We start from the raw sequence: 17,549 nt of genomic DNA, 5'->3' as shown, positions 1-17,549 counted from the left end.
CCAATCATCTAGACTAGTTTTGTCACGGGACCAAACAAGTAAACTAGTACCAACATAGTTAATGATTGTTGATGTTTAAAAGTCACTCTTTCAATTTTCGGGCGACTTTTGTTCAACTTATCAGATTTGAATCTGTTTCGTTATAACGAAACGTTTGCATATAGGAGTAGCATCTCGAATAAGAAAGTGCAACCAAGGTATGAGTGTTGAAGAAATTTTGGTTCTTCTATTTTTAATTTTCAATACGATTAATTTGATTTTGCTTTTCGTACAGGGTGATTACGGTATCATTGCGATCAGTGCTAATCGTGATTTGTCAGTGCTATATAAGTACTAGCACGTCAAGATCGGTGCCAGAAAATTCATTGAATCTTAAAAAATGGAATCAGCTTTACACATTTTTTTTGGTATTATGAGCAGCTCCCTAAAAATGGAAAAAAATTTTCGACAAAAATTTGCTTCAGAAAAAGTTTAAATTTGTGCTGAAAAGTGTGTCAAAATGAGAAAAAAGGAGCTTATTTTTTACTTAAATATCAGTGTCGGCATTCATTTTATTAGAGCCGTCAGTGCGAGCGATTGTTTGGTCACCTCTTTTTGTTGTACGATCGTGTAATTTTTTGAAAACCTTGGTTTTTATTGAGCTCAAAATGTAGTTTCTCTTATCTTGATTAGAGTTTTTCTAATACTATTTTAGGCAACCGTAAAAGCCCGTAATTAATTTTTTGAAGTTTTCAAACGTGAAAATTTAAAAGGTTACAACACTGCGATTCTTACACAGCAACAGCACGCGGGGCTTGTTTTAGTTTGACTCGATTTCAATTTATATTCATGGCTACTGGTTTCAAAAGGTTCTTCATAATCTTTTTTCGCTACATCACGTTCGACTGTGTTTCAAATTTAGCTATGACAGAAACTTCGTAATGGTTTAATTGCTTTATATGGACTATATACAAATAAGATTGGGTGTCATTTTAAACTGTGACAGTATCATAGCTAAAGTTCAGCACTTTTTTGGCGTTGTTAACTTAGATGTTGAAACCAGGTATAAAGAATTGCACTGATTTTGCAGGTGTTCAAATGTCTGTGACGCTAAACTATTTGACCAACATTGCGATTTTGCGCTTGCGTCAGTCAAAACAAACATCAATGTTCTTACTTTATAGGTTATTTGAACCATATTTATTGAGGTATAATTCAGGTTTGTGTACCAATTTTAGTGTCTATATTTTTCAGATATTTAAATGATGAAGCACAAAAGAATTGATTTGAACCCAAGTTAAAAACATTCCGGTATCTTCTGCCACAATTAATCATGTCATTATTCAATCGAGGAAGAAAGCTTTTAATCAAACGGAAAACTGTTCATTTTATTGATATACTGTTTTGAATCAATTTGGCTGAATTGAGAGTAGTTTGATTGAAAATTAATGCACATTTTTTGGGACTGATTCCTGAAACTGAGATAAACTCCTGAAAATTTACCGTTGTCACTTAGGGCTTTACTTCAATACCGCTACTGCATCATTTCTGAAGGAACTGCAATACACGTTCGACTTGTTTCCGTCTAATACTTATTTTTATATTGGTGATTCTGTTCCAATCATTCGGTTTATAATCCAGCAGCCTGCAGTAAGATAACACGCTGTAAGATCACCCACTGACTGACAACCGAATGTTAGTTGGTACAAATTTGTTCACCAAACAAACCTCTCTTCGTATTCAAATTCAGTCACGTGATTTGACCTGTGCTTTAGGGCAAATGTCTCTGAGTTAGCTGCTTGTATCATCTGGTCTTATTTTACTGTTATAACTGGACTTAAATAGAAAGCCCTTCTTAAAAGCGAATTTGAAGACTGTTTGACGCTTTCGCCTTCCATCAATGGTATTTTTGGAGCACTAATTGTTGCATAAATTATTGTAGAGCTGGTTCTAATTGTTGCATAAATTAGCCCACTGAGTTACTGTATTGACCTACCTTTTATGGCTTAGAACTGAGTTTACGCCACAGCAATTACGAATTTGATTTATACATTGTACCTGCGTCACTTTTCTTCTTAAATTATTCATTTTACCTCAGTTATTTTCTCTTTTTTGAAATAATTGTATTATTTCTTCGCGTATACATATTTTTACTAGTGTCGAAAAATAATTTGCATAAATTCATCATGGCTTATTCAAGAGCGAGAGATATTGAAAGCAGCGAGAACTCCGCATTTATGGACTCAGAAACGTCCACATATTCCAAAATGACATCCAAAAACAATACATTCCAGTTCCTCAAACGTAAAAGAGCAATCAAGCGAAAAATTATTTTTTCAGTTTACTTTTCTTTCGCGTTTTTAATTGTATGTGTTGTACTTCCTCTGAAATGGATCTCAATGTCAAACGAGTTTGCGTCCCAATTTGGTATTCACACTTCGGCTGACGGAGACTTCATTCGAAGCCAAGACAGAGGGTCTGCATTCTTACATTTTGGCTCTGAAAGAGCTAGAAGAGCAGATTCGACGGATCGAAATGAATTTATGAATCAGGTAGAGTTCTTGTGCACTTGACGCCTTTAACTTGACAATGACATTTAAAAAAAACTAAAATGTAACTTAAATTTAATTAAACAAAAAGCCGATTTGAATTTTTTGATGGGAAAAAAACCGTTTTCAAAGTTTTTTTTTCGCAAACCAGCTATAGAACAATTTAGATGATTCAAAATTTACTATGGTGCTGTAATTGCGATGTAACAAAGCTGATTTTGTATGGTATATAAACCAGCCGAGGTATCAACCAGCCGAAAATACGGAAGTGTTATATAATAGTCATGTAACAATTATGCAACAGTTTGGAAAATTATGCAAATTTCATTGATATGACGTAACGTTTCGGCTGGCATATATACTCCGCGTAATTTCGGTTGGCTTATACTTCGGCTGATTTATTTACTCCCTGATTTTAGTTACCATGTAGAAAAATCCATCAAATCCATGAAGCTTTGAAAGAATAGAAGCTTGTTTGTGTTTTTTTTCTGACTATATAACTTTAAAATTAAAGTTAAGGGAGTCAAAATGTTTTATTTACGACTGGTCAAAAACTCCAAATAAAAATTCATCGGTGGGCAATTAAATTTTGTTGCTAGCTTGTAAAATATCTTGAAAAAAATAGCTTAAATGATCTCAAATGTTCCCATATGCCTACAGCAATCGAACAACAATATTTATTTTTTCATTTGAAGCGCTTGCATTAAAATCTCGTGGATTCGAAACCACATAATTGCACTCAAAGCTCCTCTAATAATAAATTTTCAACTTTTTTCTTTTTAAAATTGAAAAGTTTTGGCTTGAAATCAGAAATACGTAGCAAATTATTAAAGAGCTTCGTGTGGTTGTTTAGAGCCATTCCGCTGAGCAGTTGAGTTCAAACTCGAGCAATGACGTCACGACAGTCGTGGCCGAGGAGGAGTGCATTCCGAGAGCAGTGGACGAGTTCCCCCAGGGACCCATCTCGCAGCGAGACATTCACAATGGGGCGTTCGTTTTGCACATACTCATAGCACTCTACATGTTCTTGGCTCTGGCCATTGTGTGTGATGATTTCTTCGTGCCCTCCTTGGAGATTCTGTGTGAGAAGTGCCACATGAGTGAAGACGTGGCAGGTGCTACTTTCATGAGTGCCGGAAGCTCCGCCCCCGAGTTCTTCACTTCCCTCATTGGTATGTTTAATGCTAAATACATGAAAAACAAGGATAGCCTATTACTGTGCAAGTAGCTCAGAATGTTCCGACCATAGTCTTAAAAAATTACAACAAAAAAGTTTTTTTTTTTCAAATTATAGTCTGTGTTTTTCTGCGTGGTCTGAAAAACAAAGATCTGAATGAAAAACTAGAGCTTAGGCATATTCGACAGTCATAGCAAAATAAGCAACTTGGAAAACAATTTTTGTTTAAAAAAATAATTAAAATTTTTTTTTTTAGTTTAAGTTTCAACATTTTTAGTTTCCAAAAAGGCGCTCACCTACTCAAAAATACTTACTTTATTCGAGTAAAAACAAGCTTTTACCGCTTAAATTAAGCTATTGTAAGCTTTCAAGCTATTAAAATAAACTGTTGTAAGCCTGCTCGCTCACTCGAAATTAGACGAAAAATCAAAAATTGCAAACCAGTTTTTCTCGACACGGGGAAAGTTTTATGAAACTTTTTAATGTCGTTCGAATCTCGACTGAATGGCATATCACTCTGCTCTCTCCTACGGTTGCTTTTGCGTGGAAAACAAAAAACGAACACACTCTTGAATACAAAGTTCCTCCCCATTTTTCAAATGATCGGAACAATTACCCTTAAAAGCCAGAGATTAAAAATGTAAAAAACTGGCTTCAATGCTAGTTTTGAAGACGAGAATTCGTTTCAGAAGGAATTGATTTGGTTAAATAAGTGTTTTACGAATTTCCTAATGGCAAAAACTAGCAGTCTGCTGTGATATCCTAGCTGACTCACATCAGCTAAAAAATTGCAGCAGGCGGCTAAATTTTGCCCATTAGAAAATTCGTAATACACTAAATGTACTGATCAGTTCTCCATGGAACGAATTCTCGTCTTCAAAAATATTATTGTTCATAAATCGATGTAAAATTTTTCGGCTTGATTTCCCCCTCATTATCTGCCGTTTTTGGATAATTTTTTATGAAGCAGATTTTTTTTTTGCTTTTTTTTGCTCAGTTGATAGCCCAATATTTCTTAAGCTTTTGTTATCTGTTCTATAATTTGCTGCGAATTGTCTATGAAGTTAACGGCGCATGTATTAAGTGGCGCATGATTCAATTAATCAAGTATGCACTTTGCATGTGGATGGGAAGGAATAAATACCACGGTTCCTTTCGAATATGATGTTATCCGACGCTAAAAATTATCTCTTTTTTGAATTTAACTTGTGAGTGCAAATGACTCGTAATTAGGATTTGGACTTGTTCACCGAAACCAACTTTGTCGCAAAATTGTAAGAAATCGGACTTGCTTGTTAGGGAATCTAAAAAACGTCTAGAACTTTCTAGAACTTCCAGGCCCGGGATACTCCTTGTTTTTTTTAGTAGTGTCGAATAAAATATCAAATGAAAGCTTTGACAATAAAAAGTGTTTCTTTTTAATCAACTGTTTTTTTTTCTGGGAATTTAAAATGGATTGCTTGATTGATGATAAGCGCTTGATGTTGCTTCATTTTTAGATTTAAAAAAAAACAGCGCAACATCAAGCGCTAATCATCTTTCAATCAATCCCTTTTAAATTCCCAAAGTTCAATCAATGTTGAGCAAAAATATTTTGAAATTGTTTGAACTAAAAATTAAGCAACAGTTGACTCTAATCATCACTCAAGCAATCCATTATAAATTTCCACAGTTCAATCAGTGTTGAGCAAAATTTTTTTCATTTTGCTATTTTTTGAAGTAAAATTTGAGCAAAAGCAGACGCTAAGCGCCAATCAAGCATTCCGTTTTAAAATGGATGCTTGAGTAATGATTGGCACCGCTGTTGTTCTATTTTTAGTTGAAAAATCATTTAATTCGAAATATTTTTGCTCAACATATAGCGGGCTTATAGAAGCGTATAGGTACAGCAAATTATAGAAGCAAAAAACAGAACTTGGGAATACTAGGTTATTAACTAGTAAAATTAATAACAAAAATAAAGTAAAATGCCTAATATTTTGAAAAGAAAAAAATTCACAACGCTACTGGTTTGTATATTAAAACGCTTTTTGGCTAATGAGTCTGCTACGATACCTGTATTTGCTGGTTTTCTCTTGTGAACGAAAACAACACGGTCACTGCTGTGGTTTTCCACTCGATCAGTTGATTTGTCATTTTTGTATCAAAGTTGGTGCAGCGCTGTTTTTCATTTTGTTTGAAATGTGTAATTGTTCCGACCATTGAAAGAGGGGATGAGTTTTTCAATACATTTTTTCTCTTAAAATCAGTTGTCACAAACTATCGCATGAATGGGTCGAGTGAAATATCATATTAAAACCCTTTCAGTCTTCAGTCGGTCGATTTTTTGAAGTTTCTAAAATGTTTCCAAATCGAGAAAAATTGAAATTATCTTTTTGATTTTAGTTTAAATTAAAGCGAGCGACTAACGCAAAAAGCTCATTCTTCAGCTACATTTGGTTAAGCTACATCAAATTGATTTTTGTTATGAAGTCAAGGCCACCAATCAGGTGTTTGAAAAATCTCATAAAGTGCGGGTTAGGAATCGAGAGTGGTTTTATTTTACGCCTTTTCGCGATACGGATTCAGAATAGATATTTTACGAAAGTTCTTTTATGTTGAGAAAACTGGATGGTGTTTCCGGTTTTCTCTCCATTTAACAGCAGTGTTGATGGTCCCACTCTAAATCAATCCGGTCACTTTTAAAACTGCCAGCTGACATTGAACAATTTTATCAATTAAAAAAATGATGCGACTCAATTTGAATCCATTCCTGCTACCCAGATAAATTGCATACAAAAAAGAAACTTTTTTTCGGAACTTTCTGTGCGACTTGCACGGCATCTGGCAACTCTTATGTGTCATTGTTGTCATCGATATAATTTTGTTTTGCCACAGGTGTGTTTGTGGCGCAGAATGACGTGGGTGTAGGCACTATAGTGGGCTCTGCAGTGTTCAACATCCTCTGCATCATCGGCATTTGTGCTCTGTTTGCTGGCAAGGTCATCCAGCTCACGTGGTGGCCCCTCTGTCGGGACTCCTCCTACTACCTCCTGTCTGTCATCGCTCTCATCCTGGTCACATTCGACGAACAGGTAATGCCACTCCACTCTGAAGTCAATTGAATCATGTTCAGTTTTTAGTATTTTCAACCGATTTTAAAATAACAAGGATAGCCGGTTACTGTTCAAGTACCACAGAATGTTCCGGCCATAGTTTTTAAAAAAATACCAAAAAAAAAACGTTTTTTTTTCCAATTGGTGTCGTTTTTTTGGCGTGGTGTAAAAAAAAGAGCTGAAAGAAAAAAAACTTCGGCATAGTCGACAGTCTTAATAATATAGGCCTATAGGAAGACAGTCCTATTAGAAGTACAAAAAACTAAAATATTTTTTCTAATTTTTTTGAATTTTTTATTCCCAAAATGGCGCTAAAAAAACTCCCAATAACTATTTTTACTCAAGTAAAATTATTTTTCACGGCTTAAGTTTAGCATGAATCGCTACTGTAAGCCTGTGTGCTCGCCTTAAGAATTTAAACCGATTTTTCTCAACCGGTCTTTCAAAAAAAAATAATGTTGTTCGAATCACGACTGGAGGGGCTTCAATAAGATAAGATATTCCTTTTGATCAATTCCGATTATTGCACTAGTGATCAGCTTAGTGTGCTATTACGAAGATTCTTTTTTCTAACCTAACTCGCAAATAAAAGTGTTCATTGAAAGTGTTCACTCAATTGGAAATTTCACTGTAGCATTGGAAATTGCATAGCATGTTCTCTACTTTATTTATGGCTAGTTTTTGTTATTTATTAAGCGTCCGTGTCTGAGTGGTTAATATGCGAGGCTCATAATCTCTAGGTTGTAAATCGAATCACAGACATAGCCAATTTTTTTAAACTAAGTCGAGGCTTATTTCTACATTTTCTAATTGCACTTTATAGAGCTCCTTTTTGCCATGTTTTCGCTAGTATTTGCGAAGCGAAACTTTTGCTCTGTGTTATTTCTGACTCCTGATTTTGCGTGGAACACAAAAAAATTAAAAAACGCCCGAAAACAAAATTTCTCCTAAATTCAGATTGCTCGCTGTTTGAAGAATTGAAGTAATAATAAACTAATCTTTGCTCCACCATTTGAAATCAAGGTTAAATTAAACGTTGAGACCACCTTCAAATGTTTTAAGAATGTTGGGAAGCTTTCGAACAATTTTGAATGATGGTATTCGCCTTGAATTTTTTGGTTCAATTCTGTGGAATTTGGAAAAGCTAATAATCGCGTTGCTTGTTTTTATTAGTTTCTGCTGTTACGAATTGCGAAATCTAAAAAAATGAAATATTATATGAAACGTGTAATTGTAGCTGTGAGTTTTTATATCGATTTGTAATGTTTTGATGGCAGTCTATCCGTAAGTAATTGTTTTACTTTTTAGGCTGTCCGCTTCGGTGCTTGGCTCAAGAGTTTAGCATGAACTTTTTTTTCATGAATGATTAAGGTTTTTGCCGAAGAAATGTTTAATTTAAGATGATTACGCTCGTAGTTAGCGAGCCTTATCAAACCGGAGTATAGACTTTTTTCTGGTTAACAACTTGTCTAACAGAATCACTTGCGTCCTGGTTCATAATGAATTCAAACTTCTATGCGTGGCCGGCACTTAGCCTGGAGGCGAAAAATAGACCGGGGACGGTAAAAGTCGTTGGTTCGAATCTGACTAGGAACTGTTTTTTTTTTTCAAACTAGAAATACTCTTTTTACAAAATTGTCGGCCTATAGTTCGTCTGCTTATGTTTTGACGGCTTAGTTGCTGCATCATAGGATTAATTTTTTGTACGTAATTTTCAAACTTAATTGGGCTTAAATGATTTCATCTTATATTTTATCGGCTTAGTGACCTAATTTGGGGTCATTTCAAAGGAAGCATAAATTTTATGCTTGTTTCAGGATCGCGCAAATTTGTTAGAATAGAGTTTATAGCTCAAGGTTTTTCAATGACCACAAAAATTTCTTAGGTTCTACGGGAAATTATTTTAGTTTCGTCGGCTCAGTTGCAGCTCAATAGTTTTTTTTGAATTTTCATTAATTGCCGACTACTGTGTTTCTGGACGTGTTTTCCGCAAATAAAACATGATTCCAGGCAACATTTCGAGTTTTTTAAGTTGCGTTTTTCTATTTTTTGGACTTAGTGGCTTTCTTTTTCTGTCTGCTTAATTGAAGTGCTGTTTTTATTTTGTATCGGAAGTGGTGCGAAGCTCAATTTTGCCTCTGTGTTTGATTTAGTTTGTCTATGTTCCGTTTTTGAATAGATCATTTGGTACGAGTCAGTTGTGTTAGTGGTCCTTTACGTCTTCTACATTCTACTCATGACCTTCAACCGCTACATTCAGGCGGCAATCAACAAACGCTTCAAAAACCCAGTCAATAAAACTGCCGCCGAGTCGCCAGTGAGAGGAATTGCACTGAAGACTTCAGACTACGGATCTCCAATGGCAAAGTATGCGGTGTCGCAGCCGTATGTTATTTCGACCAACGACAAAGAAATTTTCCAGCCACGAGACTTTGCTGATGCGTCGTTACGAGTCATGCTGAGTAAGAACTTCAAACCAGCTTGTCGTATGAGGGCGGCTGCGAGAATTATAATCGCGGCTCGAAGACGCGAAGCTCAGATCACTCTGGTCACGGATTCGACTATTGATAAGTTGGCAGTGGTTGCTGGATGTCAGCAGACACAAGTGAACAATTACCAGATCCATCTGGAGAAACGTCCGGAGGACGAGATCACCAAAGACACGACCAATGAACAGGTACGATAGTCCATCCAAATTGAAGTGAAGCAAAAATTGAATTATTTTTTACCGAAACGTGCGTGAGATCTTACGGCACAGTCCCCGTCTTAAAAATGTTCACAGTTTTTCATGCTTAAAGCCTTTCTGACATTTAAAGCCTTAAAAACGCCTAAAAAATAATTTTTTTTTCAATGCGATAATTTTATTTCCTTTGCTTTCAGTTTCTAGTCATCCAGTTTCTGGTCTTCGTTCAATTTCTTGTTATGTTTCAATTTTTTTCCTTGAAATTTGCAATTATTTGGCTTCCGGGCTTTTCTCATTTGGCATTTCATCTTCCAGGAGTTTTTATCAGACGTGTGCTATTTTAGCCTTGTGTTGAAATATGCGACTTTTAATTGGATAATGGGAATAATTTGCAGACTTTTAATTGACATTTAGAACGGGCAGCAGGGGGGAGTGGCGGCGGGTGGTGAAGGAGGGGACTCTTCGGATCAGGAGGGTCTGTGTGATGTGCCGAGTGGGTTTCTGGGAGTGGCAAAGTGGATCCTGTTGCTGCCCATCAATTTGGCCTTCTTCCTCACAGTGCCAGACTGCAGAGAAGAAAGGTAGTTCCTGTAGGCATGTTTACGTATTTCAACTCCTAGCATAGTTCTAGCCTCAGTTTTTGATAACTAATGACAATAATGATTTGTTTGCAAATTGGACCCCACATCATTGATTGCAAAATTAACAACTACAAACCAAATTAAATCTATTCGCGAGAACGCCGTCGAACTTCACAGTCCGTTTCCAGGCCTGAATTAGTTAATTTCCCCTTTTTCAAATACGATGAATGATAATAGAATTTTAGACTCTTATATAGGTCGCTATTTTTTTCGTTTTCGGGAAAAGTCTTTAAAATTTGTTCAGGCTCAAAATTACTCTTTCGCGGTTTGACTTCTGTTTTGGTTTTAAGTTCATTTCATTTCTTTTGATAAATGAAGGCACATTCAACTATCGAACAGCAAAGGACACCAAAAACGTGATCGACTTCTAATTTCGTAGGTGGAATTTAGTTATAGATTTTTCAGCGAAATGAAAATTTTACTTATTGATCCTATTTTCTCAAATTGCGCTAATTTTATCGAAAATTAATCATAAATTCTTCCAGAAATTCGAAGAGCTGTAAGGCCATCTTTTTAATGTGAAATTCGAAAGTTGAGGTTTTTTAAATTAAAAATAAGTCCGTTTTTTTTCTGTTTACTTGCGTTCATTGACCTATTCCATCTTTTTGTTGGTTATGTTCTTGTTCACAGCATCTATGCTTTATCGGCGTATGATCAATAAACCGCCAAATCTACGAACCGCCATACATTGAAGCCGAACTTGCATCGGAACTACGTAACAATTGCATAACAACAGTGACACTCTGTTGTTACGTTACATAACAATATTAATTTTTGGCTTGTTGGAATGGTAATCATACCACCGCTTTATCCTTTATTTTTTTCTGGTAGGTGGAAGCGTTGGTTCGCAGTGTCCTTCATCAATTCTATTCTGTGGATCAGTGTGCTGTCTTACCTGATGGTGTGGATGACAGCCATTGTGGGCGATGCCCTCCAGGTCCCGGACACAGTGATGGGAGTCACGTTCCTCGCCGGAGGCACATCCATTCCCGACTGCATGGCCTCCCTTCTAGGTGAGAAGTTAACAATTTTGGCGCATCGGTAGTGATAGTGCCCAGCAATCTTCTGATTGCGGGTTCAAAACGCACATGCGCTGCAATTTACAGGGTGAGCTTTTCTGAGATAGCCATCGCTTAGTTAACTTTAAATAGTAAATTTTTGAATTAGACCTCTGGCTGGTTAACTATGCTCTTTTCCAGTCCCATGCCCGCCTCCTTCATTTTTCCTGAAATTTAATATATAAAATTGTTTTTAAAATGGCTTTTCAAGTTAAAAACTGCATCAAAACGTGTCATTGTGAACAGGTGAACAAACTTTTACAACAGTTCTCGCATGCAAAATGCCGTGTGAACAATTTATGAACAGATTTATTTTGTAATTTTACAAGGGGGGTGGGAAACTGGAAAAGAGCCGTTAACTAAAAAATATTAACATCGTTTATCTTTGAATTAAATACTTCATATCCATGAAAAGCAGGCAAAATATCATTTCAAATTAGGGCTACCTATCCACTATGGGAAGGAGCAAAATGTCGTACTAGCTGTTTAGACCTTTACGGAGAGCTGTTTGCTGTGCTGCTAATAAAGAACAGCGCTATTTTTTTGGTTGTTTTTCTGGGCTGGGAAATTTTGCCTCCACCGCAAGCTGCGAGCACCATGGACGTCTCGAATGCCATGCTTCACCATCACTCCGCTTTACACTTGCAATCAGCTAAGAGTACTATTTTGAACCTTCTTTTTGTAACCTAACTCCCAAATAAAAGTCTTCGTTGAAATTGTTCACTTATTTGGAAATTTCATTGTAGCATTAGAAATTGCATAGCATTTTTCTCTGATTTATTTGTGGCTAGTTGTTGGTGCCTGTTAAGCTTCTGTGGCTGAGTGCGACTGGTCGCATGTTCGAATCTCAGAGGTAGCCGAATGTTTACTAATTCGAGGCTTATTTCTATTTTTTATTACTGCACTTTATAGAACTGCTTTTTTGTCGTGTTCTCGCAAGTATTATTATAGAGACTTATCCTAATGAAATCTACTTCACAGACGTTTTCAAACGGGCTATATGGTCTAATTACGTTCTCTCAGACTTGAAATTAAGTAATATTTTTTTATAATAACTCTTGAAATTTAACTTTAAACCTGAAAATATTTAATTGTTGACCATTGAAAATTGGGAAAAATTTGTCTTCGGTTTCTTTTGTTCTTTGTTATTACAAGATGTAACTGTATTATGTGAATTGTAAGCGAATTAAAACTACAAAGCCGCTCCCTTTGATCCTTTTTGATCATGTGTTGGTTTTGATCGGGGTGACAAAATTTTAACACTATCTAGTGCACAGTTTGGCTTCAATGTTTTTTTTTCCATGCATAATTAGGTACCATTGTTAATCGTCGGAATGAGTGAGGAAGATCATATTAAAGCCTTTTCAGTCGTGATTTGAACGACCCTATTAGTTTTCCGAAAAAATTATAGCGTCGACAAAGTTTTTTCTGAGTTTGTCTTATTTCGAGCAAGTAAAGCAAGTTTTTGCTTTGATTGCTCAAAATTAGACTAGAAGTGTTCTTTGAAGTAGTGAAAAATTTAGTTTTACTCACTCCGGGGCAACTGGTTGTGGAAGCTTCTAGTAGCGCATTCCTGGCGCTAAAGTTATATTAAACTTCTCAAAAAAACTCTGCTAAAAATCGGAAAAAAATTATGAACGTGGTCGAAACTTTCTGGGCTTCTTGCAGAGCAACCGGGTATACTTGACAAGTTTTACTCGAGGTTTTTTAATGGTCTTTGAGTATAACTAAAAACCAATTATTTTGTTAACACTTTTCAGATTGTTAGCTTAGATGAATCGTCCGGCTACAATAACGGCTACAAAAATAAATTCTTTGTTTGCTACTTAGATATCTCTAAGTGGAGAAAATCTTTAAAATTTTAATCTTCAAAGATTTTTTGGAAGATTACTTTATTAGACAAATTCAAGCTGCCAAAGTGGCTGGGAGCTCAGAAAATAAAGTGCTAGAAAAAAGAAGAACATTGGGAAAGCACTTTCTTTTTCGAATCTGCTCGTAATACGAAATAATCACCAAAATAGCAACACCGCATTTTGTTGTTTTGAGCCTCCTTTTTTATTTTTTTCTTTTCCCTTCAATTTTATTTTCTTACCTTATTTGGGAAATTTAAGTCTCGCCTGCCTTTATGATGTATTTTGATCATTTCATGTCTTGCCACAAGAAAAAGAGATTAAACTCAGACTATTGTTGATTAATTCTGCTAAGCAAAGAATTTAGAAATAATGATTTTTTTGATGTCAATTGAATACTTACTGTTACCGCTTGATGTGCTCCTATTTAAAAACAATGCGCAATTTCTAGTCGTTTTTCTGGGCTGGGAAATGTTGACTCCACCTGCAGGCAGCGAGCCCTATGGAAGTCTCGGATGCGATTTAGATTCCTGGGACAATTCACCATCACTCCTCTTAACATGCAGAAATAATATAGGAGTTAATTCTATTTTGGAAAATATACCAGAAACTATTGAAAACGGACTGTGTGGTCTAACTATTTTTTCCAAGGCTTGAAACTAAGTCGTAAATTATTCAATCACCCTTTTTTCAACTTTGAAATTTAATAATTGTTCCGATGTTTCAAAATGGAGAGGAATTTTGTCCTGGGGTGTCTTTAATTTTAGTTTTTGTTTGAAACTTGTTTTTTTTGTCTAATTTCGAGCGAATATAATAGACTTATAGTAGGATTAGAATAGTATTCTTATAAATCAAGTTAACCTAAGAAATTCAGCCTTACTCCTAGAAAACTAGATTTTGAAATTTCTTTAGGCGCCTTCGAAATAAATTCGAAGACGTATTCCGAATAAAGTTAACATCCAATCACCTAAAAGCGTTTGGGTTCGAATTGGTTTCAATTGCTTTTAGTTTGCTACACATAATTCATCTTCAGGCTTTTCTATGTGATATTGAAGGTGTGTGCTTATCGTGATAGAAAAAGTTACGTGACTTGGGGATAAAAGTTCACTTGACTGGTATGACGCTAAAAGTAGCAGGTTTTCAATTTATAATTAGCCTGGGGATGCTTCCGTAAACGGGAAGTTTAATCCTATCTTCTCTACAATGCCCAGGAAAACTTAAAGAACAACCCTTTTTGATTGATTAAAAGAAAGCTACGGGGTAGTTTAGATTTGTCCAGGATGGCGATTCACTATTGAATGCATTTATTGTATTCATTATGTCAAGGTCAATAGCTTCACTTTTTTAGTCTAGACAACCAAAAGAGATTTTTTTGTGAATATGATTTCACATCGAGATGGGTAGTAAAAATGATCAAACATGGCAATCACTAAACTTGCTTCATCTTGCTTCATCGAGGAAAAATATTCTTGCACGTAAAAATTTGTCATGAAAATAGAGTATTTCGTTTATAGGTAATTTGTGGTTTCTGCTGTTTCTTAAATACTCAAGAAGTAAATATATTGTTTCTGAAGAAGTTAATGCGGTCTGGAAATAGTTTCACGGGGAGAGCGCAGTGTGATAGTACGATACAAACCACCGCCCTCAGCCCACCCCCTCCCCCCAAACCTAAGTCACAAATAATAGCAACCGGGTTTTTCCTTGAAATAGCAAAGGAAGAAACGCTTTAGAATGAACCGCTCCATTCAAATTGAGCTGAACCATTTGTTTATTAAAATAGTTTGAACAGAGGCAAAGTTACATAAAGCTTTAATTGTTAATCTTGACCGTGCATTTTTATCTCTCGTGCCAATAAAAGTGAGAGACGAGTCGTGAGTTACTGGTTCTTGCCACAAACTGCTGTTGTTGATGCTCAATGTAAGTTTCACGATGTCTGATGTTGCCTTCATTCAGATTTGATGTGTATTTTGTTTTTAGTGGCCAGACAAGGTCTGGGCGATATGGCAGTATCCAACAGCATTGGGAGCAACGTGTTTGACATCCTGGTCGGACTGGGGATGCCCTGGTTCCTGAAGACAGTCGTGATCTCGTGGGACCACACCATCGAGATCAAGAGTCGAGGACTCAAGTACTCTGTCGTGCTTCTATTCATAAGTGTAGCCGTCACTATAACTGCCATTGGATTTAACAAGTGGAAGCTGAACCGAAAGTTGGGAGTTGTCTTTCTACTCACTTACGTGGCCTACATCATAGTCGCATGCATGATTGAATTGAATGTCTTTGGCGACATAAACCCCCCGACTTGTTGAAAAGTCGAAAAATCACCAAGCCGAAATCATGCCACGTGAAATATTTCAGACCCATGCATGGTCAAAACTGGTGCAATGATACGACAAATCTCTACGAATTGCAACAATTTTTATACAGTATTCAAGAAAAAAGCAACAAGAACAACGCGGCTGCAAAAACTGATTGAATTCGAAAAAATTTTTGGTCTGCTTTTGTCAATATATTTAAGTTTAAGAAAACGGACTGCAAACCTTGCCCTAATTCATGAATAATTTCACAAGTGCAGAAAAAACGCAACTAAATGAGCTATTTAATCTGTAAGCTCGAATTGACTTCATGTGATTTTGATGGAAATGTGACGTCTCGAATGAGCTGTTAGTTTTCGGGACGATGTTCAAAGTTTGCTCCGTTTTTTGTTTGCCATTTGAGTTAATTTTTTGTATTTTAACAAGTTTAACTTAAGATTTTTGCGCCAATGGAAATAGTTTAAAAAACAGAAGATTTATTTTGGTATTTACTTTTATTTAAGATGAGACTAACAAGTAAAACTGTGCAGTACGTTTGTCCATTTGTGATTTATAAACTATAATTTGATGACGAAAAGAGACTTAATTTATGTTCTTCTGTATTAGCAGATAAAAAGGTTTTAACAGTTCTGTTCACTTGCTCATTATTTTTTGAGATTTTAGCCTCGAGGAAAAATGCCAACTTACACACTACTCTGTTTTTATGTGGAGCCGCTCTTTGTACCTTGTTAAGACTTAAGACTTCAATGCAGTCTTAAAAGAAATAATTTTGCTGCGATATGTTTGTTTCTCTTTCAAATAATGGGCGGTTCAGGGGCGGATCTAGGATTTTTCGAGGGAAGGGGGGCGGATTTTCAAAAAATGTTCGAAAATTTTGACGACCTTTTTTTTTTAGGTCGATCAGATTGATTTCCCGAGCTCTCCCAAAGCAGTAAAAAGACCCTGTTTTGGCCAAATTTTCTGCGCCGCAGACAATTTTTTGAAAAAAACAGGTCAAAAACGCCGTTTTTGGGCACTTTTTGGAAAATTTGGACAAAAAAATGCGTTTTTTTTGGCGCGCGCTCCCCCTCAAAATTAGTATATATTGGCGCCAAAGGCGCCTTTAGAAAAATTTTAGGGTCGGTCGGCCAAAAATGGATTCTTAAAAAGTACCAAAGGGGGGAACCTTTGGGTTGGCAGGGATTCGAATCCCTGAGGGGGGGGGGGGCGTCCGCCCTCCTCCCTAAATCCGCCCCTGGGGCGGTTCATGATTTTGAGCGAGTAGAATTGTGTTTTTTACGGAGAGTTTAGCCACTTCAACTGACCACCCCAATTTTTTTTTAATTATCCCAAGAAGATGTTTTGATTGAAGAAGCTTTATTGATGACGATGGGCGTCGAAAAATGATATGCGAGAAACGAGGTCATACCGCTTGATGTGCTCCTATTTAAAAACAATGCGCAATTTCTAGTCGTTTTTCTGGGCTGGGAAATGTTGACTCCACCTGCAGGCAGCGAGCCCTATGGAAGTCTCGGATGCGATTTAGATTCCTGGGACAATTCACCATCACTCCTCTTAACATGCAGAAATAATATAGGAGTTAATTCTATTTTGGAAAATATACCAGAAACTATTGAAAACGGACTATGTGGTCTAACTATTTTTTCCAAGGCTTGAAACTAAGTCGTAAATTATTCAATCACCCTTTTTTTCAATGAAAAACTTTGAAATTTAATAATTGTTCCGATGTTTCAAAATGGAGAGGAATTTTGTCCTGGGGTGTCTTTAATTTTAGTTTTTGTTTGAAACTTGTTTTTTTTTGTCTAATTTCGAGCGAATATAATAGACTTATAATAGGATTAGAATAGTATTCTTTTAAATCAAGTTAACCCAAGAAATTCAGCCTTACTCCTAGAAAACTAGATTTTGAAATTTCTTTAGGCGCCTTGGAAATAAATTTTATTAACGTTTTCTAACTTTTTTATTTTTTTTTTTTCAATTTTCATTTGTCTCTTGAAGAAATTGATGGCATATGCATCCTAGTTAGCATTAAGATCGAAGTTTCTTCTCAGGTACTTTCGGCTATTTTTAAAACGGTTAGTAATTTTTCTTCCGATGCTAATTTCCTCTTCTTCTGTCTTGTATCAAAATAAAAAAAAATCATTTTGTCTCTTTTTTGCATTTTCGGCGAGCAATGCAAAGTCCAAAGAGTTTGCCAGTCCC

At 36.0% G+C, this 17,549-nt stretch overlaps 1 protein-coding gene across 1 annotated transcript; it reads left to right on the top strand.

Moving 5' to 3' along the window:
- The first annotated feature begins 1,193 nt into the window (after nucleotides 1-1,193).
- LOC134846773 (sodium/potassium/calcium exchanger 4-like) lies at nucleotides 1,194-15,609 on the top strand. Its single transcript, XM_063864165.1, has 7 exons — nucleotides 1,194-2,531; nucleotides 3,382-3,700; nucleotides 6,583-6,779; nucleotides 8,980-9,477; nucleotides 9,898-10,064; nucleotides 10,956-11,137; nucleotides 15,010-15,609. The coding sequence occupies exons 1-7, from the start codon at nucleotides 2,166-2,168 to the stop codon at nucleotides 15,339-15,341; spliced, it is 2,061 nt and encodes a 686-aa protein (XP_063720235.1). The 5' UTR covers nucleotides 1,194-2,165; the 3' UTR covers nucleotides 15,342-15,609.
- The last annotated feature ends 1,940 nt before the right edge of the window (nucleotides 15,610-17,549 follow it).

Source organism: Symsagittifera roscoffensis, chromosome 5 (assembly GCF_963678635.1).
Source record: "Symsagittifera roscoffensis chromosome 5, txSymRosc1.1, whole genome shotgun sequence".
In the NCBI taxonomy this organism is placed as follows: domain Eukaryota; kingdom Metazoa; phylum Xenacoelomorpha; order Acoela; family Convolutidae; genus Symsagittifera; species Symsagittifera roscoffensis.
This window is presented reverse-complemented; position numbering and strand designations above follow the sequence as displayed.

Coding starts and splice junctions, on each gene's coding strand:
- LOC134846773 (XM_063864165.1), top strand. CDS start 2,166: ATGGCTTATTCAAGAGCGAGAGATATTGAAAGCAGCGAGAACTCCGCA. Junction 3,701..6,582: donor GTTCTTCACTTCCCTCATTG/GTATGTTTAATG, acceptor GTTTTGCCACAG/GTGTGTTTGTGGCGCAGAAT. Junction 6,780..8,979: donor TGGTCACATTCGACGAACAG/GTAATGCCACTC, acceptor GTTTTTGAATAG/ATCATTTGGTACGAGTCAGT.